Source organism: Aptenodytes patagonicus, chromosome 22 (genome assembly GCF_965638725.1).
Source record: "Aptenodytes patagonicus chromosome 22, bAptPat1.pri.cur, whole genome shotgun sequence".
Lineage (NCBI taxonomy): Eukaryota > Metazoa > Chordata > Aves > Sphenisciformes > Spheniscidae > Aptenodytes > Aptenodytes patagonicus.
Window position 1 is genome coordinate 933448 of NC_134970.1, and position 23779 is coordinate 957226.

General features: G+C 39.3%; 1 protein-coding gene across 1 annotated transcript; it reads left to right on the top strand.

Annotated features, from left to right (window-relative positions):
• The first annotated feature begins 46 nt into the window (after window positions 1–46).
• ST7L (suppression of tumorigenicity 7 like) lies at window positions 47–23600 on the top strand. Its single transcript, XM_076358248.1, has 16 exons — window positions 47–245; window positions 1374–1456; window positions 3036–3195; window positions 3749–3803; window positions 4431–4546; window positions 6170–6248; window positions 7077–7231; window positions 7780–7877; window positions 8505–8619; window positions 10437–10509; window positions 11172–11274; window positions 14463–14613; window positions 14762–14854; window positions 17647–17786; window positions 22740–22819; window positions 23065–23600. Exons 1-15 carry the CDS (start codon window positions 47–49, stop codon window positions 22791–22793), a joined length of 1674 nt encoding a protein of 557 aa, XP_076214363.1. The 3' UTR covers window positions 22794–22819; window positions 23065–23600.
• Window positions 23601–23779: the final 179 nt, after the last annotated feature.

The following is a 23779-nucleotide window of genomic DNA, read 5'->3' on the forward strand; positions in this document are numbered from 1 at the left end:
CCCGTCGCGCGGCCCGCCCCTCTCCCGGCGTCCCCCGGTGGCGGCCATGGCGGACGGCGGCGGGAGCGGCCGGGGGCCTCCGTGCCCCGGGGCGGCTGCGGCGCTGCGGCGCTGGGAGCAGCTACGGCGGCGGGCGGCGGCGGCGGCGCCGTGGGCCCGCGGGCTTCTGGCCGTGGCCACCGGGCTCGGCCTCTTCTACGTGGTGCTGCGGGTGCCGCTGCGGCTCCGGGACAGCCTGGCGGCCGGTGAGACGCGGCGGGCCGCGCCGGGGGGCTGAGGGCTCGCCGGGGGAAGGCTGCCCCGGCTCGCTTTGAAGGCGGCCGGGCCGGGGTCCTGTGGAGGGCTGCGGGGCCGCCGGGCCGGGCAGGACGGGGCCGGCCCGCCCGGCAGCCGCCTGCGGGCTGGTCCTGCGTCCCGGGCCTCCCGCAGCGACACACCGAGCACATCCACCCGGCCCCGGGGCTCCCGCTGTGCCGCCACCTCTGGGCCTGGGGCCGCCCTGGTGTCCGGGGCCGCCCCCGCGGCTGCAGCCCGGGCCTCGACAGCCCCGTAACGGTACCGGCGCAGCTGGAAGCATCCGAGGCGGCCCTCGTGGTGCTGCCCGAGTGCTCCCCGCTGCTGCCCGGCCGGTGCCCCGGGGGGGTGTGCCAGCCCTGCCCCGGCTGCGTCCCCAGCCCACACCCTGTCACTTCGCGTCTGGTTGGGTGTCACCGCAGACACCTGCTCCCCGCCCGGGGGTGTCTTGTCAGGCTGGAGGCCTGAATTCGGGGTGAGCCTGCGGCAGTCGAGTTTGCCGTCACCCCCAGGCCGGGCTGGCACTCCAGCCGGGGTGCCCTTTGCTGCCAGCGTCCCTCCCGTGCTCCCTCCCGGCCCGGGCTGGTGGCGGGTGACAAAGCTGATGTGCAGTTTGGGTCAAAACCATGGTCAGAATTGCACCAGAAAACTGCATTCCCTGCCTTGTGCTGTAAATACCAGGAAGGAGAGGTCTGTGGAGAATGTATGTTCTTAACACTGAATATAAACTTCCATCAAAACAGTACGTTTCTGTTTTAGATTAAAATGAAATAATACGTTAAATTTGCTTGTTGGTGTCCACCAGCCATGAGGTGGTTGTAACCGTAGGCTGCTTTGTCTAAGAACTTACACTGAATTTTTTAGATTGGTGATATAACCTAATTCACTGTCACAGGTGGTTACAAACAGAAAATAATATATGGAAAGGATTCTCTAACAAAGTATCGTTATCTGTAAAGTTACTAGGGCTATGTTGTATTACATATTTGTGTAATATTTCATTCGGCACTGTTTAATAGAAAGCTATTTGTGTTTTTAGGTTCTGCTTGTTAAGTGTTTGTTTTTGTTTCTCTTAACAGTGACTGTGTTCTTAAGCACTTTGACTCCAAAATTCTATTTTGCCCTTACAGTGACTTCGTCTTTTATATCTGGACTGATATTTGTAAGTAGTCCACTTTTATTTTTTTAAACAACTTTAGCACCTCTAGGACGCCTTCATTTGGGGTAAATGTAATCAGCTTTTTTTTGATCGGACTCAGACTCTAGAGGGTGCCTTTGTACTACGAAGGAACTTGTTATTTAGTAGCTTTTCTGATGTATTGTACATACTCTTTTGCTATGTGTGTTGTACGTTGGGGTGAGTCTAAGGAAAATAACTTGTACCTGTTTTAGAAACTCAGGCTTGTTTTAAGGAGGTGCGTGTCCATATGTATCCATACGTGTATATGTACATAGATACATAAAAAATGCAAAATACACATGCAAACCCTGCAGACCTCTCTGTGTAAAGAAAACAGAGATTTTTGTCTCTCTTAAACTAGGTAGTTAAGAGTTTAGCTTCCCACAGTTATTTTTGGGGGGCTTTTGTGTGTGTGTCATCATGTAACTATCTTAATGACTTTGGTGTGAAAATGAGCCAATAATTCAGTTCATCTTCACATGACTGTGCACAGATGTGGCTGACTTTGCACGAAATGAATGGGGCACACTTGCCTGGTCAGTTCTGCTAGCACAGCTGTTTCTGCAGCGATGATCATCTGATGCTGATGCAGGCTGTGGTACTATATACAAATCTTTTGGGTTAATCTTTATTTTCAATATTAAAAGCTAAAGAAAATATCTCTTCTCATCAATTAAACCTACTTAGCAGAATGTACAAAATCTATTTCATAACTGATTTTTTGTAGCCAATATTTAAAAAAAAAAGTGTCTTATGTGGTAGAAACAACTTGTTTGCTGTAAGTAATGTTGTTTGGGTTTTGATTGAAGGATTTGAGGAAAGTCATATAAGGAGATGGATTCTGCTTGCGATAGGTCTTTTACGTAGGTTTGCTCTTAAGAGAAAAAAGTGGTTATTGATCAGCCACTATTTATAGTAATGCTTCTTAACAAAGAATGCACTTTGTCTAAACGTCAGGTCTTTCTGCATGCTAATGAAAATACTCAGATAAGTTGGTCCAGGGCTGACAGTATGGTATAGCGCTTGATGACTGTGACATGCAGGTATTTTTAATAGCTTCAAAGAGAGAGATGGTAATATTTCTGACCCAAAGTTTCTGGTAAGTGAACTTGATTGCTGTTAATTCAGCCTTTCCTCTTTGGACTTTTCTGAATGGCAGAACATGTCAGTTTAACTGTCCATTTTGTGCTTTATTCTTTTAGATTATTTTTGTGAAATGAAAAAACTATACCTGTCTTGAGGTTCTTGCCTCTATGCACGGTTTTCCTATACAGGCACTTTCTGAAAGGGTTTAGAAGTTATCCTAATGACTTGGGGAGGGAGGAACATATGTTTGACTAAAATTTTACTGTTTTTTTCAGTCTCTCTCATGTTATGTGGGTGATCCTGCATGACAAGACAGGCCAAAACAGATAATTAGTGTTAATTTGTATGTAGATGAGTTCCAGCTATAGTAATTTGCAAGGGGATGTACTAGCTGTGAACAATTGGCTCTTCATCTCTGATGTTTATGTTAGGTGTTGCCTAAGGAAATTTCTGGTGCTTTTTTCTCCTGTGACAGGTGTTTGAGTGGTGGCATTTCCGAAAATACGGCACATCTTTCATTGAGCAGGTTTCTGTGAGTCATTTGAGGCCCCTCATCGGTGGCGTAGAAAACAGCCCTCCAGCACCAGCAGCGTTCTCGGCTGGAGAGAATGAGACAAGCAGGCAGAACATGCCAGGTGATTGTTTATGTGTCCCAGCAGTTTTCCTTAAGCTTCAAGGCAGCTGGTTCACATGAACTGGCTTTTAAGTGGCTTTGACTGCATTAGAGCTTGTAAGAACTGGAGAAAGGCCTACATCTTACAATGTGTTTTATTAATAATGGTAGAAATAAACTAAATAATAATGCATCTTTGACCTAAAACATTCATTATTAAAAATATGATTTAGAAAATATATTACACATTTAGCTAAAACTGTTTCAGTAACATTTTTACTGAACATATTTATTATTCTGAATATGTGCAAGATAAACATTGCATGAGTGTAAATGTCAGTGTTTAATCTCTCCACCATGTGCTTTTGTACCCCAGCAATGTTCAGGAGCAAAAATATTTATGGGATAGCAGAAGTTTAGGGAGAAGGAGGTCGTATGATCATGCTCAGGTTGTATAACAATAAAATTAAAGCAGCTTTTGAAAGTGAAACTGCATTTGCATTACTGCATTTTAAAGTCAAGGTAGTATTTCCTGTGCTCTTAATTCCAAAAGGACTTTTTTTTTTCCCCCCCAGAGTGCAAAGTGTGGCGAAATCCTCTCAATCTTTTCAGAGGGGCAGAGTATAGCAGGTATTAATTATCTTACTTTCCCTTGCATATTTTTAAAATTAATCGGGGACATACACATGACTTCTTCACAGAGCTTGCACTAGTAATATCAGGAGACAGCTGAGACCTGCAAGATTATAGGGGTGATTAATGCCAGTTCTGTGTTTAAAAGGCGCCTATCCAAGCTTTGGCAGTTTCAATGTTAAGAACGCAAATACTGCTATAACATAATCAGATTTTTTGAGAGTAAAGTAGGAGAAAAACTGTATTCAGAGGTTGAGACAGTGATTCTGAATCTAAATTCTCTTTTACTGAACTGATATGGCTGTATTGTAAGTCTTTGTGTTATTTCATAGGAAAAGCTGCTTCCTAGGAAGCTAGTTCCCAAGTTGTTTAGAACTTTAGGATCAAAAAGACTTCCCCCCCCCCCCCCCCCCCCCCCCCCCCCCCCCCCCGCAGGAAGCCTTCTGGCAACCTGTACAGATGATGGAGCAGTAGTACTTGAAAACTCCTGGTTAGTAGCTCCAGACTTTCATTAATAAAATTTCTTTGCACTAGCTTCAGTTGTTAGGCACATCAGATATCCCCCTTGGTATCAGCATTACTATTTACTAGGAGTGCCTCTTACTGAAATTTCTCCCATTAAAGATACATGTGGGTGACTGGGAAGGAGCCTCTTACATACTACGACATGAATTTGTCTGCTCAAGATCATCAGAACTTTTTCACGTGTGATACAGATGCCCTTCGGCCTTCAGACACAGGTACCAGTGTCGTATGCATAAGGTATATAACTGTTGGAGAGTGTAAAGTGGGTATTTTTACTACACTTCAAGGTAGCGCAAGCTATCGTGTCAGATATTTTGTGAAATGATAGCCGTTCTCAACTACTAAGGAGGTTTAATAGATGTATTTAGTGAAAAGATGTTTTTTTTACCTTGTGCTTTCCCTACTGACTTCAATGCTGTCAGGATCCTGACATATTTTAAAATCTCACACTTCTCAAATAATTAACAACACAATATTGAAAACCTGGATTGTATTCTCAACAGCCAAAGATCTGGTCTCATTTAAACCTTAGTAATGAACAGTGCAGTCTCCAGAATTTTTTCATTGTGTTCTATATGTTCAGTGCAGAAAATGTTCTCTACCTGGTTATTGTCAGATTGGGTGCGAACTATTGTCAATTTATCAAGTTTCGGAAGTGTTACTTGTCAGCTGGCTGTGACACGCTTGATATGAACGATGTGTTTTTGTTTCACAAATGGAGTGTATTGTCTCGCTTACTAAGCCAAGACTAATATTTTGTTTCCAAAAGAAAACTCAAACATTTTTCCACCTTATTCTTGCTGGACAGCAGAAGGTTTTGTTCCAAAAGAAACATGTATAGATTCTTCAGTTTTCTTATCGTACTTGAGATAGGCCAGATATGTAACTCCATGAACGTAAGGTTTTGGAGTTCTTTCAGAACTGTTATTTAGTGTGAAAGCTGTTAGTTCTGCATAGAAAATGGTAGCTCCAAGTATGTTGTTTTTCTTTTGCTAGAAGTTGGTTTTCAGTTTGGGATTTCCATTTTTCCCTAATGGAAGCATAGTGGGGAAAGGGTTTAGAGTCATTGCATTGAACTTCTGTTTGCTCCTTATCTGACTATAATTTTGAATTCAAGTTGTAATTCAAACGACCCTTTTGAATAGATAGATTTCACCCTTTTTAATTGTTTCCTGGAACTCTTTCTAATAAGGTGATAAATTATTATAGTATATCTTGAATTGGCTTTGCCATGCTATGCCATTCAAATGTGCTTTGTAAATTTTAAAAAAATTTCTTTAACCCTTTATGATTTGCTAGTTGTCTAAACACTTAAGTATGAATCTATACCTGTGCAAGACACAGCTTACTCTATCACTGTTTTCTTTGAAGTTCTGTTTGAAAGCTTAAATTAAAATTCTTTGCAGGTCCGTGCAAGAGCCTGTGTTTAACAATTGCTCCTGCCAAGCTTTCAACAAGTCTTGGGAAATGTTTCCAAAAATCTGTAGCAATTTAGAAATTGTACATCTGCCTGGTTATGTAAGCTATCTTTGCTTCTCAGTGTAGGAGTTCTTAAATGGTCAGTGAATAATCTTCCTGGTGGTGTTGGTTTCTTAAATTAAATTCGGGGCGTAATGAGAAGTTGAAAGATTCTGCTGCTTGTGGTAGAAACTCATGCTGGAATTAAGACACTTGTTTACTCTTCCCTCTAACAATTATATAGCAAACAGGAATTTGCAAAATGGACGTGAATGTTAATGTAGAGCTGAGGCATAAGTAGCCAGCGTTGCCTCCATTGGCTCCCAGGTGTTTCGCCAGTGTCTCTGTCCCTCACCAGCCTTTCAATGTTTTTGCAACAGTTATGCAGAAAGCGTGGCGAGAGAGAAACCCTCAAGCCCGGATTAAAGCAGCATATCAAGCTTTAGAGTTGAACAATGAGTAAGTTTAGAGTATAAGTTCAATTGCTGTATTTCTAGTGTGAAAGATTAAGCGGCGTGATACTGAGCACACTATCAGTTTCTTGTTCTGATAATTTACTTTTAGCAAAGTTCTGAATAGCTTAAGGGGGACTTCTGTGACTATGAGAATTGCGCATGGGGCTGTCTGTTGCACTGAAGTATTGAACTGTTCTAGAAAAAAATAGCTTTTGTTCTCCCTTTTTCTTGGGAAAGATTTTTTTTTTTAAATCTTTGTATCAGTAGCAATAGCAAATGAGAAATCCTATTCAGATGTGGAACAGTCTAAATTGAATGTGAGATCGTATGTGTTTCAGAGATGGCATTGTGGTAATACTGTATTTGGAGTTCACAGGTGCCACTCCTGTAAGGGATTTAAAAATACTCTTATAACACAAACCAAAGAATTTCACGTACTTCTGTGATCCGTTTTGTTATGTAGTCTCATTGGTTTTGTGTAAAATGCCTACCTCCTGGTTTTAAAAAAGCAAACCAAACCAAACACAAAAAAACCTCTCCAGACAATTACCAGAGCATTTTTAATATTTCAAGGAAAATAATTTGTCTTGCTGTTACAATTCTTTCTCCTGTTCTTTCTCCAAATGTGTGTTTTTTCTGTAAAATAGAAAAGGTTTCTGTTTTCCTGACACTCACCATTTGAACTCAAGTCAATATTTTGGTACTTTAATATTGTCAATGCTTAGATATTAAACGTAAGTGAAAACTGCCCATTTCTAATGCTTTTAACACTTACTCAAAAAATACTAAACTTTGTCCCTCAGAATAATTAGTGGGTTTTTCCTTAATACAGTTGTGCCACTGCATATGTCCTCCTGGCTGAGGAAGAAGCAACAACTATTGTAGATGCTGAGAAGTATTTCAAGCAGGCTCTGAAAGCAGGAGAAATGATTTACAGAAAGTCTCAGAACTGCCATTCCCAAAGTCCCCAGCACGAAGCACAGCTGCGTAAGCACTTTTGAATCACATAAACTCTTGGTTTTGTATGAGCAGAAATGTAAAACTAAAGTTACAATTAGTGATTCTAGTTTGATTCCCAGTTCAGTGAGGCAGTTCCTTCTATTTTAGCTAAGCTTACGCATGGCGTGCTATGTGATATTTTGTAGTACCCAAATGAAACTCGGGAAGTGGCAGTTACGCTGTGTATTCATCGTGGGTTGTCTCGCTGAGGCTTGGGACGTTATTGTTCTGGAAAGTTGGATAAGTAGAGCAGACTAATGAAGCAATTAGTGTGTGTCAGTAGCACCTTCTTTTATTCCACCCAACATTTTGAAAAACAGCAGAATTTTTTTGTCATTTAACCTAGTTAAAAGTTACTGGCATTTGTCTAGATGGGCCTTGGTTGGGACAGCAGTAGTAATTATTTTATGCCTTTACATATGGTTAGGAAAAAGGTTGTGGGGGTTTTGGTGGTGGTTTTTTTTTTGAGAGAGAGGGAAGGAGACGTAAGGATTGAAACTGACAGACTAATTTTTTTTTTTTGTCTTTGCAATCAGGAAGAGACACCAATGTATTGGTATATGTGAAAAGGAGACTAGCTATGTGTGCGAGAAAACTTGGAAGAATACGAGAAGCAGTAAAAATGATGAGAGATGTAAGTAAAAATAAAAAAAAAGTGACCAACTGTTTTCAGTCACACTGTCCAAATTGATGGTTTAAAGTTCCTTTCTAGGCATCACAATGAATCTAACTGAATTATTTTCCTTTGAGGTTTGCACATCATGATTCATGGAGTTTTTTGAGAACAGTTTTTTTGGTTTCTACGTGTAGGTTTTAAATTTTTATATTATATAATGTCTCATGTGCACTGTTCTGTTGTCCAGTTTGCTTCATGCTTGACTCAGCAACTAACTTGTCAAAATAGCCAACTTTAGACTTCATCATAATTTTTCTTTCACTTGCCCAAGGTGTATCGTAAGTTCTTTTTTCATAGGAAAATATTACTGACCAAACCAACTCACTGTGGGAGTTGTGCAAATTTGGGCTGAGAGTGTGTTGTATGAACCTCAGTATACTTATTTGCCGGTAGGTGAATATAGGGAAAAAAGTAGGGTAGAAATGATGTGATTCTTTTCATACTGCTTACACGCCAGTTTCTAACACTGTGAAAGAACAGAACATTGAAAAAGCTTAAATTATTGTACTGATTTCTATTAAGTATTTCAGGGATTCAAGTGCAATTCTGTATGTGCTTAATTTATTTCTCTTCACTGATTTGCAGTTGATGAAAGAGTTTCCACTTCTCAGCATGCTGAATATTCATGAAAACCTCCTGGAGGCACTACTGGAGTTACAGGCTTACGCAGACGTCCAGGCAGTTTTAGCGAAGTATGATGGTAAGTGATGCCTGTTGGGAAATATTGGTGTTTTCGTATAAGAGTATAGGTGAGGTGGGCAGGGTGTGCCTGTCCAAAAGCAGATGACTGCCCATGATCTCAGCTAGTTGACTAGATTCCTTTCATCGGCAACAAATAGGTGCTTTCAGAGTGCAAGTCAAGTTTTTTCTTTTGAACGATGAGGTCAAATTTAGGCAAGCTAAATTGCATAAAAATTGCTTTTTATGTTTTTAAGTTACTTCTGTAAAGAAATCTTGGAGCTCACTTTGCTTCAATTCAAGGATTTTTTAAATTTTTTAATTTTTTAATCTCTTCTACATCCCTAGTTATGCCTAAATTCATCAGCCTTTTTCAGTCAGCACATAGCCCCCAAAGTAGTTGATGTAAATAAGCTGGAAAAGGTAGTTTTCCCTTCTGTCATCTTCTAGGCTTGGCCTCGTGATTCTGTAATACTGAGGTTGCTTTCCAGAGATTAGCAGTGTGCAAGCATGCTGCTTGCCAGAGATTAGTGGTATGCAAACTTTGGTCCATTAAATGGTGGTAGTTTGCTTTCACTTTCCATCTCAACTAATATGTTTCAGGTGTTGTGCAAGTCTAGGTAAAAGTTAATAAAATATACACTTACTTTCTTATTGTCCTCAGAGTTTTGCCACCTAGATAATGCCCACATCATTAGTGTACAAAGTGCTGCTGTCAAAGCTGTCCCTTAAATCATCTTCAGAATGGAGGGACATAGAAGCAGTATTTTGTGGCAATCATTCCCTGCCCTTGAGAAGTCGGTATGTTCTTTCTTGTGTCTCTGTTCTTTATTGCTTCGGGGAATCGAAAGTATGATATTCTTGCCCAAATCCTGTGCCCCTTGTGTGTGGCCACCCTAGCAGCCTACTCCTGTTACTTGACTGTCCGTGTGCTTCTGTGTGGATTCTTACTAATTTAACAAAGCTATTTGTCTTTTCCTGGTGCTTCTTTATGTTAACATCAGGAATTGCGACACTTTCTTAGGAAAGGTTGCTGATTTTTTTCTAAGCCTCTGGAAAAATGAGTATGAGCGTCAAACTCTCTGTAACGCCCCTGTGTTTTGCTTGACACGACAGCCAGACTTCTAGTAAGTGATGGACAAGCCCAGGATGGGATTTACAAAAAAAGCAAGAGCCATCTGACTATACACAACATGGTACTTGGGAATTAGACCTCAGACTTTGTCTGCTTTTAAAGTAAACTTGTACTGTGGAGTGCTAACCTTCTAATCTATAATTGTCAGCTCACACTTGGCCTCAGATATTCTACAAAACCTACAACTAATAGAATTTTTCCCCATGGAACTGGAAAAGAATGGAAATTGCATTTTCATTAAAGTTTGTCTACCTGTCTGTAATGTAATTTTTTTGGTCAGCTTCTAGTCAGTCTCTCTTTCAGTATTATGTAAAACTTTGTTAATGTACAGTTGCAAAATCAGGTAAAGATTAGAAAGTTATTTTAAACCTTCATGGGTTAATACAGGAAAAGTACACTGTTCTTAAGTGTATATTTCTACATGCATTTCTCTTTGAATCCAGTTTCAGTGTCTTGGTATGTTTAGAAGAAAAAAATCAGTCTTTACTCAGAGTAAAAACTCTGAGTTTTTAATCTGAGACTGACTGGTGACTAGAAAGAAATTCTGGTGCAAAGAAATGCAAAGTTTCTAATCATAGCTGAGATGTTCCAGATGTTGCATTCATTGTCTGCCCAAGTAAAAATCTTTAAGCTCAAAGGATGCAGGTTTAAAATGTTTGTCTTGCCTTAGAATCTTACAGCTTAATTATTTTATTTTATCATAGATATCAGTCTTCCAAAATCGGCAGCAATATGTTACACAGCAGCCCTGTTAAAAGCCAGAGCTGTTTCAGAAAGGTAAGCAAGCACATTTGTGAAAACAGTGTTTGTTGCTTATCTTGGTTATGCTGTAAAATATGAACTAAAAAGGTCTAAATCCAATATGTAGCAGTTACATTTCTAAGAGCAAGTTAAGTGTATTTCTATATACATATATATGTGTGTGTGTAGTTAAATGTAATTTAAAGTTTCTTTCAAGCATCTATAAAGTTAATACAGGTGAAGATGTTTTTCAAGAGCCCATGTACGCACATGTGCTTTTGTATAAATTTTTTTTCAGTGTTGTGCTTGTGATGTTCAGCAGTTCTTTGTTTTGTGGATTGCGTGTAGAATATTTGTGGTAGTTCATGTTGGCATTTCACTTTCGTTCTGGTCTATTTTCAGAGCTGATTCTAGCTTTACCTCTGAGTAGGTGATGTTGTAACAATCTAGGAAAGACTGGGCACTCAATTACCTTACGTGATTGCCATGAAGTTTCAAAAAGTTAAACATAACTGTCATATTGGCATGGATGACAGTCAAGATACCTAAATTAACATGAGCATTTGTCTCCTAGAAGGGTTTGTTTATCTTTCTTGATAAATCAGTCAATTTTTAATGAACTCCAAGCTTACAATGCAAATAAACACCTGGTTAGCATTTATTATTTACTTTTGCTCAGCATGGGTTTTTCCCTTCAGGTTCTCCCCAGAAACTGCCTCCAAAAGAGGGCTCAGTACAGCAGAGATTAATGCTGTGGAAGCAATTCACAGAGCTGTGGAATTTAACCCTCATGTTCCAAAGGTAAGAGTATTTTATTTCCTATTGGACCACTTTCTATTGTCTTCTGAAAGAAGTCATGTGATGTTATCATCTTGTTATTTGCGCCTTTCTAGCCCCGTGTTTTGCTGAAGGTGGTTGTAACTCCAGCCATTGAGTTGTTAAACACACTAGTATTTGTATCAGAAATGTTTGGTGGCCAGAATTAGTTGTTTGCAATAGGTGATGTTTAAACTGGTTTTTTTTACAAAAAATTTAAACTCAAAATTTTCTAACTCATTGGAAAATCCAGTAATGTATTAATGAAGGCCCTTTGTTGGGTAAGGGTAAGCATTAATAAATATAAATTTAGATATTTAAAATCCCTGAAGCCAAATTAAGTTCTCCAAACAATAACCACTCATAGTATTTAAAAATACTTTTTTCTTCTGTGCTTCCAAGCATGGCTCCAGAACTCAGGTTATTGAAAGATCTACAGTCACTTATTTTCTTCATCCACGTATAAACAAGATTAAATTACAGCCTGTAGCAATACCGACTCTTAATGTCTAGCATTACTTGAAGTGGCCAAGATACGAATTCCACTGAGCATTGCGTGAAAATAAAATCTTATGTTGCTTTTTACTGTACTAGTATTGTGATGCATTTAGTTTGAAACCTTGAATGCAGAAGGTTGGCTTAGTCTTGGACCTAATCCTCTGCAAATGATCATGGAGTCCGAGTGACTATTGCTGTGAAGGCTCGAATTATCCAGCCGCTCTATTCTGTCTGCCTGTCCAATCTAATAGAATGTGCACTGAGAAAGCTAATTGCTGGGAGAAATTGCTGCTTGTTTGCATGACTGATCAAGAGCGTAGCAAGTTCATTTCAGACAGTCTCAGACAGATTTTTCTTTAGCCTCTGCCTTTAGGGGAAGAAGATTATAACGCATTATCGTTATCTAAAAGTTCTTTTATTTTGTATATCCTTCAGTTGTTTCAGGAGCCTTGTGTACCTTTTTGAAGAAGTTAGATATCATTTCAAACAGGCTGTTTGCAAAATATGTTCCATAGTTCTACAGACAATCATGGAAACTGATTCCAGGTTTCAGTTTTTTTATCATATTGATAAAATATCAATATGATTTATCAATATTATAAACTGATGCCAGGTTTTTGATCTTCTAATTGTATACCTATCCAGTTGTCTTAATGATTTTTTATTTTTAATTACAATACTGCTTTGAAACACCAATTTATTAGGTGGCAGGGCAGAATTTTATTGGTGCTGGCTATCTAGAGCTCTGAAATGCTCATAGTTAAAGCAAACAAATGACCAAGGGCACAAACAAGTGAAGTAACTTGCCCAATGGGTTACAGTGGACTAGTGGGGAAGAAAATCTGTTTTTTGAATTTGCAGTCTGTCTGTCCCATGGACTAGAAATAAATTAGTATTTAAAGTAGAAATCCGTTTGTTCTCGCATCTGATGAAAATGGTTGTCTTTGCACATAACATCATTTTGCATAAGGAAAATAAAATAATGTTTGTTTCTCTTTGTTCTGAGTTATGCTTTTACAAGGATGGGTTTTGTTTGGAAAGTTAGGAAGGCATTTTACAGTGCTAGAAAACTGGTACTCTTAAGCGATTTCAAATAAGAGATCTGTAACTACATTTTGGTAATGTATGAAACAATCTTCTCCAATCATCTTCTTACTATCTTACAAATTTTTATCGTGTAGAAAGACTTTCTTAAATCTGCAAAACCCAAGATATTTTCAGTACTGAGACCTTGCCTCTCTTATGGTTAAACACGGTCATGAAAACCTACCAGACTGTGGAATTTTTCTGTTCACGTGGTAACATGGGCGCAGAGACAGCCAAAGCGTGGAGTTCAACATTGGCGCGTTGTGGCAATACTTGCAGCGGGGCTTCGTCATCACTACTGCGCTGATACTCCCTTGCTCTCTGCCCGGTTAGTACAATGGAAAAGTGGGCACTGCGGAGAGCATGAGGAGTCAGGTCAAGGGTCAGATATTTGAGACCATTTTCCCACAGCAGCCCTGTGTGAGTGATCCTTTACTGTGTTAAAAAAAAAAAAAAAATTAAAAAAAAAAATTGAAGAGGATTAGAGGGGATTAGCAAGAATATTACCCTCTGGAGTGTAGGCCCAAGGCACTAAGAGAAGAACCTAGCCAGGCAGTAAATGTGCTTTATTTGGCTGGGGCACAACCCCTCCTACATTCCTTCAAGAATCTGAATGGGAAAAGTTAAGTCCTCAAACTGGATTAGTAAATAATCTCATAGTTTGTGGCATCTGCTGAAATAAATCAGTGAGTCAGCTGCATTCTTACACTTTGGGAGACAGTCAAAGGAATTGCCAGCTACATTGATCAAAGATGTGGATTAACTTTGGCTGTTATTGAATGAGACACTATATGCTAGGAGAGAACAACTCACAGGTAAATACTAGAGCTGAAACTGTCATTTCATTCTTGTAAAAATTACTCATCTGTTTTTAAAAGCTAAGTTCAAATGAATACCTGTCTTTTTTTTAATGTACCATCAGAAAACAAAATTGTATGTCCTGTGTTTCAAGGGAAAGGGAAAATGATTAATCCTTGTGTTCTTTGACCCTTCTGTGCATCAGATATTGTGCTGATGTAGGGAGAAGGCTGAAATTGAAAAAATATGAAATCAGACATACTTTGTGGTAGTCCAGCAAAACCACATTAAAACAAGATTTTCCTGGGTTTGGTTTATTATTCTTCTTTTGGTTACTATACTGACACTTTCTGGTTTGCTACTTATACTTGAGAGTTAACAAGTACTTAGCCTCCTACATTGAAACTTTCAGCGATTAAATGATGAGCAAAGATACTGTTGGTTTGGGTTTTTTATTAGCTTAAACATGTAGCTTGTTGGTATTGTACTTGTGGTGTTATACTTTGTGTATTCCATGAGAATGTATTTTTATTTTGCCTTACTGAAGGTGCATTTTTTTTCCTGATATTTGTGTGTGAAAACCCCAATTCAAGAGTCTTATATACGGATGTGTGTTTTGCTGCTTTTTACTTCCCATGCGAGTGCAGGTTGTATGCACTGTTTCTTCAACAGGTAGAAGTCAGCCCCTGTGTGATATGCTCAGTTATGCCTCAAATTATTATTTACGTTTCACAATTAACGATTTTGGAATATTCCATGTAACCAAGTGTGCTTTCCGTTTTTACTTTCAGTATTTACTAGAAATGAAAAGTTTAGTGCTACCTCCAGAGCATATTCTGAAACGAGGGGACAGTGAGGCAGTAGCATATGCTTTTTTTCACCTCCAGCACTGGAAGAGGATAGAAGGGGCTCTAAATCTGCTACACTGTACATGGGAAGGCAGTAAGTATCTCTCCTTGTTTTACTTTTTTTCTGTACAGTAGACTAATCTCTCTGCCTTTATTCACCTCAAACACGATTGGTTCTCTTTGTGAGAAGCTGGTCGCTTGGTTTAGATTACAGATCTAATGCCACTCACTCTTTTTTTCAGCATTTAGGATGATCCCGTACCCATTAGAGAAAGGTCATCTTTTCTATCCCTATCCGAGTTGCACAGAAACAGCAGACAGAGAACTGTTGCCAAGTAAGTGGTTTCTAGGCAGTAATGATAATAAAACATAAGCTAAGGACATGTTCAGTTTGTGGTATTCTGTATTTACCTTACTGTGATTTTTTTAGTTTGAGCTTCCTGTGAAGGGGATTCAGCTATTTGTTGATGTCCCTCCCAAACGATCCTGAAGCACTTGACGTGTGTGTGTGGTAAATGTTAGCTTGATTCTGTAATAACTAAGTCCTTCAAAGATGAAGTCTGTGTGTGGTACGTTCAGACTAAGTTTGGCCAACTTTGAGAACGACAAAATGGACCAGTTCTTTAAATTACTTTTGAAAGAAGTCATGGATTTGACTACTGTTGTACAGGAGCCATTTCCTTTTAGCAAGGAATAAATGCATGGTTCCAGTCCTGCATTCAGGTATCTAGCAGAACCTGTCTGTGATCTTACAGAGAATCCTTGGTTAATCTATAGCTTCATAGAATATGTATTGCTTTCTGTCATTAATTCATTGGTATATATTTGTCTGCTGGACAGTATGCTTCCTGGAACTTTTTATCCATGTGGGTATTTTTATGGATTTATACTAACACTTGACAGTGAAAAGTAAGTCTTTTCCAGCTGCCCATTACTTCAAGATTACTTTATGCAATTAAGAGCCTACATGTTTTTTTCTTTAGGTAAGGCAAACAAACTAAATCATTAGGGCCCGTGCTCATCATATTTAGGAAAATAGCATTAATTTAGATTAGAATTGGACTGCTAATTGTACATGTTAATAGAATTCCTTTGGGGGTGAACTTCTACATCATGAAGAATGCAAGTCCCACGGGACTGGAAAGGGCTACTGCAAAAGCACCAGCAGACCCACTGAGACCACAGCTGTGGAAAGGAAAACTACACATACGTGTTTCTATTTAAAAGCCTGAAGTTATATTTAAAATGTGTAATTTAAATTTGCCCCCAGACTGCTTTAAATTACTCATTTCTCACTTATGCAGGATATTGCACAAGGAATTCCTTGGTTAGCGACTAACCCTAAATTGTAGACTTCCCAACTTAATTAAACACCAACACATGCAGATATTTCAACACGATCACTCACGCATTCCTGTTATGTTTTAAATATAAAACTACCCATAAATAAAATCATCTTAACACTTTTATTGCAGTACTTCCTTGAGAAATCTTGACAATTTTTTAAAATTTATCTATTTAAAATAATGTTGACCAAATTAATGATTCAAAAATCCTCTGTTGGTCTGACTTATAACAATTCTCAAATGGCTGTGAACATATAGAATTATCTTTAGTTGTCCTTATGTATTTTGGATTTGATTTTAATTTCCCAATGTAGGGAAAAACTGGTGCAAAAAGAATCCTTCCTATTTTTATTTTTTTTTTACACTTTCCTAACTTATGTTGGGACCTTTACTAAATTATATTGCTCCATGTTTTAAAAGTCAGGTGAGTTTCTACATAGTATGAGAGCGTAACAGTGTTCCATAGTAGACAAGTGGTTTCTTTGGTTGCTCAGTAAAGAGGAGTGTGTTACTATCATACTGCATCATGGGCTAGCAGGGCTGGTTGCATGTTAAGAAGGTGAACTGATAATCTCTGGGATAACATTAAACATCTCTGATGGGTGTTAGACATGGAACTCAAATGTTCTACTTAGTTGCGCTCCGAAATCATATACTTAAAAGCAAAACAAACCCCAAGCACTTTGCCATTAATGAGTTGCAACAGCACAAGCCACTTCTGCTGGGCTTGCTCTTATAATGGTAGCTTTCATGTGCCAGCATTCAGAAACAGTAACTGGGAGGGTAAAGTGTCTTTTTCCCCCTCAGACTTCCCTTTAAAAATGAATACAATTGTATTTTCTTGTTTTACGAAAAGGCTTACTTAAATTTTGAGGCTTTTGTTAGATTTTAAAAACGGCTTGTCAAGAAGTGTGTAGCCCTTTCATAATTACTTATGTCTATAGAAACTATTTTTTTTTCCTTCATTTAAAAACCCTTTAAAATCATTGGATGAAAGTCAGAGCTGCAGGTATTCAGGGCCAGTAAGTAATTGCAAATTCACCAAACAGGTCCTCAGCTAGTAACCAGTAGTAGTGTCTTGAGTGCTGAAAGCTCCATATGCCAGCCCTTAGCCTGTCTAATCACCTTCTTTTGGTTTTGTTACCATAGATTGGAAATTGCAAGGAGCTGCTATGTACAGAATTTATAACCTAGTCCTGGTACTGTTTTCTTTGAGGTCTACTCTGTCAGCTGCTCTGAAAAAAATTTACTGTAGCCTACCAACCAGAAATCTTTGAAAAATATTAAGGAGCTACCTTGCATGTATATATAACATGATGGTGGTTTTGTACTTGCTGAGCTGCTTCTAGGATGGGGAGAGGTGCTGTTCTCTTCAGGTAACAAGATTAATGCTTCAGAGGGTTGAAAACACCTGAATTGTTTAAATTGGTCTAGGTAATTTTGACAGCTTGTGAATTTTACAGTTCTTCCCTCTGTCCTGTTAAAAGAGTAGGTACCAAAAACTAAGCCTAATGAAATGCTTCAAAAATAAAGCGCATGCAAGTGAAAAAGAAGACTGGGGAGAGAAAGATGTAATGACTATTAATAATGAAGACAACCATTTAATGTAGGGGAAAAATTTTTGAGACTTTTAAGTACTGGGACCTAATGTGCTGCACAATAGCCTTGAGTCCACACTTACTCCTTCTGAAAGTCTAGAACTGAGTTACAAGACTGTGTAAATAATGCAGAAAACTGTCCTCGATTGTCAAATGTCAACATTCTTCATTTTTTTCTTTCAGCATTTCATGAAGTCTCCGTTTACCCACAGAAGGAACTTCCCTTTTTTATCCATTTCACAGCAGGCCTATGTTCATTTTCAGCAATGCTTGCCCTCCTCACGCACCAGTTCCCTGAGCTGATGGTCATTTTTGCTAAAGCTGTAAGTATTGTCTCTGTCATGGGGCTTATTGGGAGTTTCGAGGTCCATGGTGAAGTAGGCTGTAGTCAGTCTTATGCATGTGTGGCATGAATTATTTTATCTCCTTTTGTAAGAATCTAGTTAGTGACAAACACTTCTTGAAATTTGGGCAAAATGTCTATTTTGATGAGAAGGTGACCTGTTACTATAACATACCATGGCTTTAATTTGCACTCTTATGGTGAGAGAGCAGCATTTCAGCCCCAGAGAAATTTTGCCACAGAGCACTTTGAGTATGGATTTTATTCTCACAGAAGTGGGAGACTGCAGTGCGAGAGCCTCAAAAAAAAAAAAAAATTGTTGACTGGAGATTTTGAGAAGTGAGTAAAAGGCAGGCTGGACTGCAGGAAAAACAGGTCTCTTGCTGAGCATTGGAAACTAGTAGCGTGATGTGAATGGAACAGACGAGAACAGGGGTAAAGCGATTGTTAACTTCCAAGCCATGTTCAGAAGTTAGTTAGTTGCAACTTGCCTTTTGGGAACCAGACCAATGGTTTTATATCTCATCTGGTTCCAGTTACTAAATGGAGAACATGTTCAGTGACCACAGTTCTGTCATTTGAGTACCTGTTCAAGGATAGAAATTGTCAATCAGGCTTTTAGCTAGATACGTTTCTAATCTGTGCTGCTTTAAATATATCTAAATATGTCTGCTGTTGAGCCATTTGTTCTTATGGGTGTCTTCTGTGCCCATCTCCTTTCTCCTTCTCTCTGCCCTGCTCTTCTTAGGGTTTCTTTTCCTTGCTTATCTGTTAATAATGCTTCTGGCTGTAACCTTGACATCTTTCCCTGGATGCTGAAAGTTGTGCTGTCTTTCTTTGACAGAGGGAGAAGCTGCATAGGCAGCTTCCCCTCCTCACTTTCAAACTAAGCCATGCGGTATATTTGTCCTTTATGGAACTGTGGATCTCATGCAGTAGAGCGGAGTGGCAAATAAAGAGCTCTGAACTCTCAATGAATCATTTATTCTAGCTTTGCTAGTCAAAATAGAGGGTGAAAGGTGTTATGCTTTCTTGCTGTTTTAATGCAGCAGGTAATGGAGACCCGGGAGGTAAGCCTTTTTTCTTAAGAATACTTTGTTCCTAAAAGCGTTGGCTTTGCTAGCGATTCTAGTCTACAGCGTCCAAGTCATGCAGGTCTGAGAGTGGGGCCTCATTTCCACACAGTTCTGTTGATCTTTATGTTGGAAAATGTAGTTGGACATGCCAGTGACAAATTTCAGTGCTGCTCATAATTGGCTGGGTTCATAGTAACTAGGGTCTAACTATCTGCTTGATTAATTCTGTAAGGACTGCATTAGCAAAGTTGTATGATTTCCAAAGAGATACAAGGTCAAATGTTATGCTAACAAAGAATTGCTTGGTGAAGTCCTCTGCTGGGTTTCTTGAACCAAAAAAGACTTTGTACGAGTTAGTTGGCTTTGCATAATGGCATTTTGAATGTCAAGTGACATGTCCAAATGTGGGGGAAACACTCCCAGGGTTTGGTCACTTGGCAGTGTGTTTATTTCACTTATTTTCTATAGGAAAGGATGGATAGTGTCTATTCAGCTGAAAGGATGATCAAGAAGCATGCATATTGCCACATCATTCCACCAACCAAGTCACAGTGGTGGCAGGCACAGACAAAGGGTTTTTTGCCACTCACTGTGCTGGCTTAATACTGGCAAAAGTGGAAACTGTGTATTGAGATAAACAGACAAGAAGTGAATTCTGTATTAATCTCTTGAGATTGACAGCTGAGAAGGAAATACCATCTTCCAGTATTCTGCTATTTTAGATAGAATTAATGTTAACTCCCAATCATACTCTAATGACTAATATTCTTCCTTATTTTAATTATTAGATTATTGTACTCTTGATCCCATTCCTGATGTTTTCAGAAGCATTCAGAAAACTTGTAAGAAACAATGATATTCAATATCAAACTAACACTTCCAATTTTATTCATAGATTGCTTCAGTATTTTAACTATAGATAATGCTGTGATGGCTGCTAATGCTTTATAAAGCATTATCTCTTGTGTATAAAGCAATTATAAAGCAATCTCATAGATTGCTTCAGTATTTTAACTATAGATAATGCTGTGATGGCTGCTAACGCTTTATAAAGCATTATCTTTTGTGTTCTGGAGGTATGTGGCAGTAGCATCTAGTTGAATTTTCATACTGAAAATGGAAGCTTACCTTCTCTTTAATGACACCTGCCTCTCCACCCAAGGATACTGTAATAAAACAATTATTATTTGCTGTATCTAGTGTTATATCTGCAGGTAATTTCAGTGCTTTAAGCTTTCTAAATGAATTTTTTTTTCCTGTGTATTTCATTATTTCAAGTATTTTTTCATAATAACTGTGTTTTAACTTATTAAATATAGTAATTTGAGATAATAAAGTTCCAGATGGTAGATACCTGGAGTGCTTTGGCCTTAGTGAAAAAGCGATACAAAATATATTTCCAACAAATTGTTGAAGTTCCAACAAATCTAGAACACAGTTCTAGGAATGACAATTGGAAAGTATTGTGTATATGGAATTTTTCACTATAAATCTCTAAGTGACTTAAATATGACTATTTAGATTACGTTTCAGTTGCTTCTTAATCAAACTGTTGTTTCCAGCAATTGAATCTACAGCGAAGTGCATGCCTCCAAAGGGTTTTAAGAAGTTGAATACCTTTCTATTGACTTGAAAAGTCAGAGTTTACATATTTTCATTTGTTAGTGCTTGAGTTTGTTTCCTCCATAATAAATCACAGGGTAAATCTTGGCAAATTGCTAAAAATATTCCAAGTGGCCAAAAATCACATTGAAGCATTTACTAGTTCCAATGTATACAGCATAATACACCATCAACAGAGACTTGAGCACTGGCACCGGCTGTGAGTCGGCTCCCTCTGGAATGGGAGGCAGTCCTGCCTCCACGCTCCCTGGCCATGGGACCAGGCGCCAGAGGGATTTTCGTTGTCTTGCACAGGTGGAAGGGTTTGCAGGCACTAGGGACTGGTGCTGGCAGAAGTGTTTAGCATTTACGGATCCAGTTAGAGCCAACTGTGGCTTGTTAGTTCTCTTGAACTCAGACTTTTAATATTCTTTGACTAAGGAAAGATGTACCGTGTGAGTCAGTGCAGGTGAGGACAGTGGAATAGGCAGTGGTAGAGAGCTCCGTATGACCTGCAGTATGAGTGCAGTCGCTCTCAGTGGGTAAGAACTCAGCCTTGCTGTTGGTTTCAGCTAGATTTCTGATCTCTTGGAGAATCACTCTGTTCTTGATCATCAGAGACAGCTCTATTTCTTAAGTAGCTGCTGTTCAGAATTTTCTCAATAAGCGACAGAAGGAAGGAGGTACGCAAAAGGGGTGACAATAACCTAGACAGTCACTGAGCAAGCTGAAAAATATTCTGTTACATAAAACAACTTCTGTTGAAACTGCAGACAAAAGGGTCTGATTATTTTTTCCATTCAGTATGAATTTTTATTTTTTAATAACTATATAGCTGGAGTACTGGGTAGCTATGTATCATCTTGCGAAAGTGATGTTGCGCAATTCCTTCTGTAGTATCTTATAAAGACATCGAGAAGTCTGCCTTCAAGAAAATTAGAGATGCAGAGTGACAGCAGGCACTGTAAATAGTCTTCTCAGAAGTTCCTGAAAGCAACCAGTGTGCTTATTTTCCGAGCAAATCAATCCCATTTTTTAAGTCCGAACCTTGTGCTACTGGAATAGATGAGTATTAGTTAATATTAAAGTATTGAAAAAATATTGCAGCAGTGTTCTGCTAAATCCTACTGAAAACCACTTCCTTGTTCAGGGAATTGGACAAAATCCTAAGACAGTCCATGTTCCAAAGTGTTTTGATATGGATTGCTTGATATTTTCACAACAAAGAAAGAAGTCATGGGACTTAAATTGAAAATTGGCTAATTTTTATGATTGCAAGATTAGGAGAAAACATTTCTCATTCTGGTTGTTCTGTAGCTCCCCATTAGAGGATTCCTTGCCATTTTGCTGATAGCAGCCATCTAGAGACAGAAAATAGGACTAAACAGAGCTGCGTCTGGCAAGTCCTGCTTTCTGTGACACTCTGCTTTACTTTCTGAACAAATCCCCCTACCACTTTCCCCAAAGCTCATTAAGTGAGACTGGAGAATTAACTTTTTAGCCAGCTGCTGAACTTTTCATATTTATAAACACTTGAGTCTTTTGCTTATCTAAGAGAAAATGTGTATAGTTTGGAGATGTGCACTTCCCGGCCAATGTGTAATGAGTGGTTCTACACTTCATAGAAAAAAAGCCTGAAGTTTCCTGTCACAGCTGAGTGTCGATGCCAAGGGCAAAGGTTTCTTGCCTTGCTAATCTACATCTTAACTCATGCACTTAATGTGAAGGTGCCACACGCAAACAGGCAGGGAAGAAGCTAGCTGCAACGAAAAGCTCCTGCGCTGCTGTGAATGTTATGTTTTAAAAGCCTTTTTAATGTAATATTTGAGGTTATGATAGAAGCCAGGAGGGCCAAAGTAAAACCCTCAAAGTAAATGAGTCCTGTCATTGCTGCCTCATGAAAAGAGGGTTTGTATGAGGATAACACAAGTCCCAGCGGAATACTTGGGGGATGGGTTCAGAAGGTGCAGGGGAGTTTGCACCATTTGTTTTAGCCTAATCTTTATTTCTGGAACTGTTTAGATGGCATCTAGAATATGGATCCTGTCTGGAAGCATGGGCCGGTCTTGGTGGATGGTCTGTTCAGTTTTCACACGTTTGAGTCGATGACCTATAAATAATCCATGCCTGAATATCCAAGAAAATACGCTACCCTCCTCCCCAGTCTGTTCAACACTGAAGGCGCAGTGCTCAGAGCAGCTGGAAGAGTTGTAGCACAGAGAAACGCCGTCCTAACCCGTCCTGCTTCTGCCTAGGTGCTGCGGGTGCTGTGGCCTGTGAGTGCTCCCAGCGTTCTGGCCTCCAGCTGAGTGGACCACGCCGGGGGGCACGGGGGGTGAGTGGACAAGGCTGGAGCCATGGCTTCCAGGGTTTTTCTTTTTTCTTCTTTTGTGTGTCTTGACTAATATTTAATGATTACTACAAGCCTATTTCATGGCGTCAGTATTGAGGGGATCATAGCTCTGTTGCCTTGAGGGAAAGGTACAGGGTGGTTTCTTGTTCAAACCTTGAGCCTGTAAAAGGACGTTGGTTTTGAAACTGAGCTAATTTTTTGTTGTTGTTGTGTTCTGTTCCTTCTAGTGCTTTGGGACTCTTCACCCTTCGGCTTCATTATGGAAAACGTCGAGGTCTTCCTGCTGTCCAGTCTCTGGCATCAGTCAACTCCAGTGTGACTGGAGTGTGCTTTCCATGATGGTTAGAATTCATTGTTCTCACGAGCCTCACCCCCAGTGGTTAGCTGACCCCTAGATGTGGGGGGCAAGGAAGAAAGCTGTGCTATTCAAACTGGTATCTTTGACAGGCTTCCATGTCGGTAATGGTGCTTAACATAAGAATTTCTTCTTTGGCCTTAGTCTGTAATAATCTAAGAAAATAGTTTTTGTTGAGCAATACCTTATTGCTCTCTTAATCACTTGTACAACTGGAAGCTAATACTTCCTCTGTAAGGAAGGAGAGGACACAAACTGAGCAGATGTTTGGAGTATTGACACTTCCTTCTCAGCTGCAGATGCACCAGATAATTGGCTTGGATTTAATTTTATAAGCCTTTTTCAAAATATTTGTTAACAGCAAAGTATGGTTCTGCTTTCTTTATTAAAAGGTTGCTTCTTAACACATTGAATTTGTTGACTTCTTAAGCGTCTGTTTAATATAGATTATAGTATGCAAACAAAGATTTGTTTCTTCTGTATCCTGTAAGCTTGCATTACACAAGGAAATGGTAGTATAAACTCCTCTGTTTCATATTGTTACTTCTTTAGATTTAATTGTGCATCTTTTGTCTTTCAAACCGCTT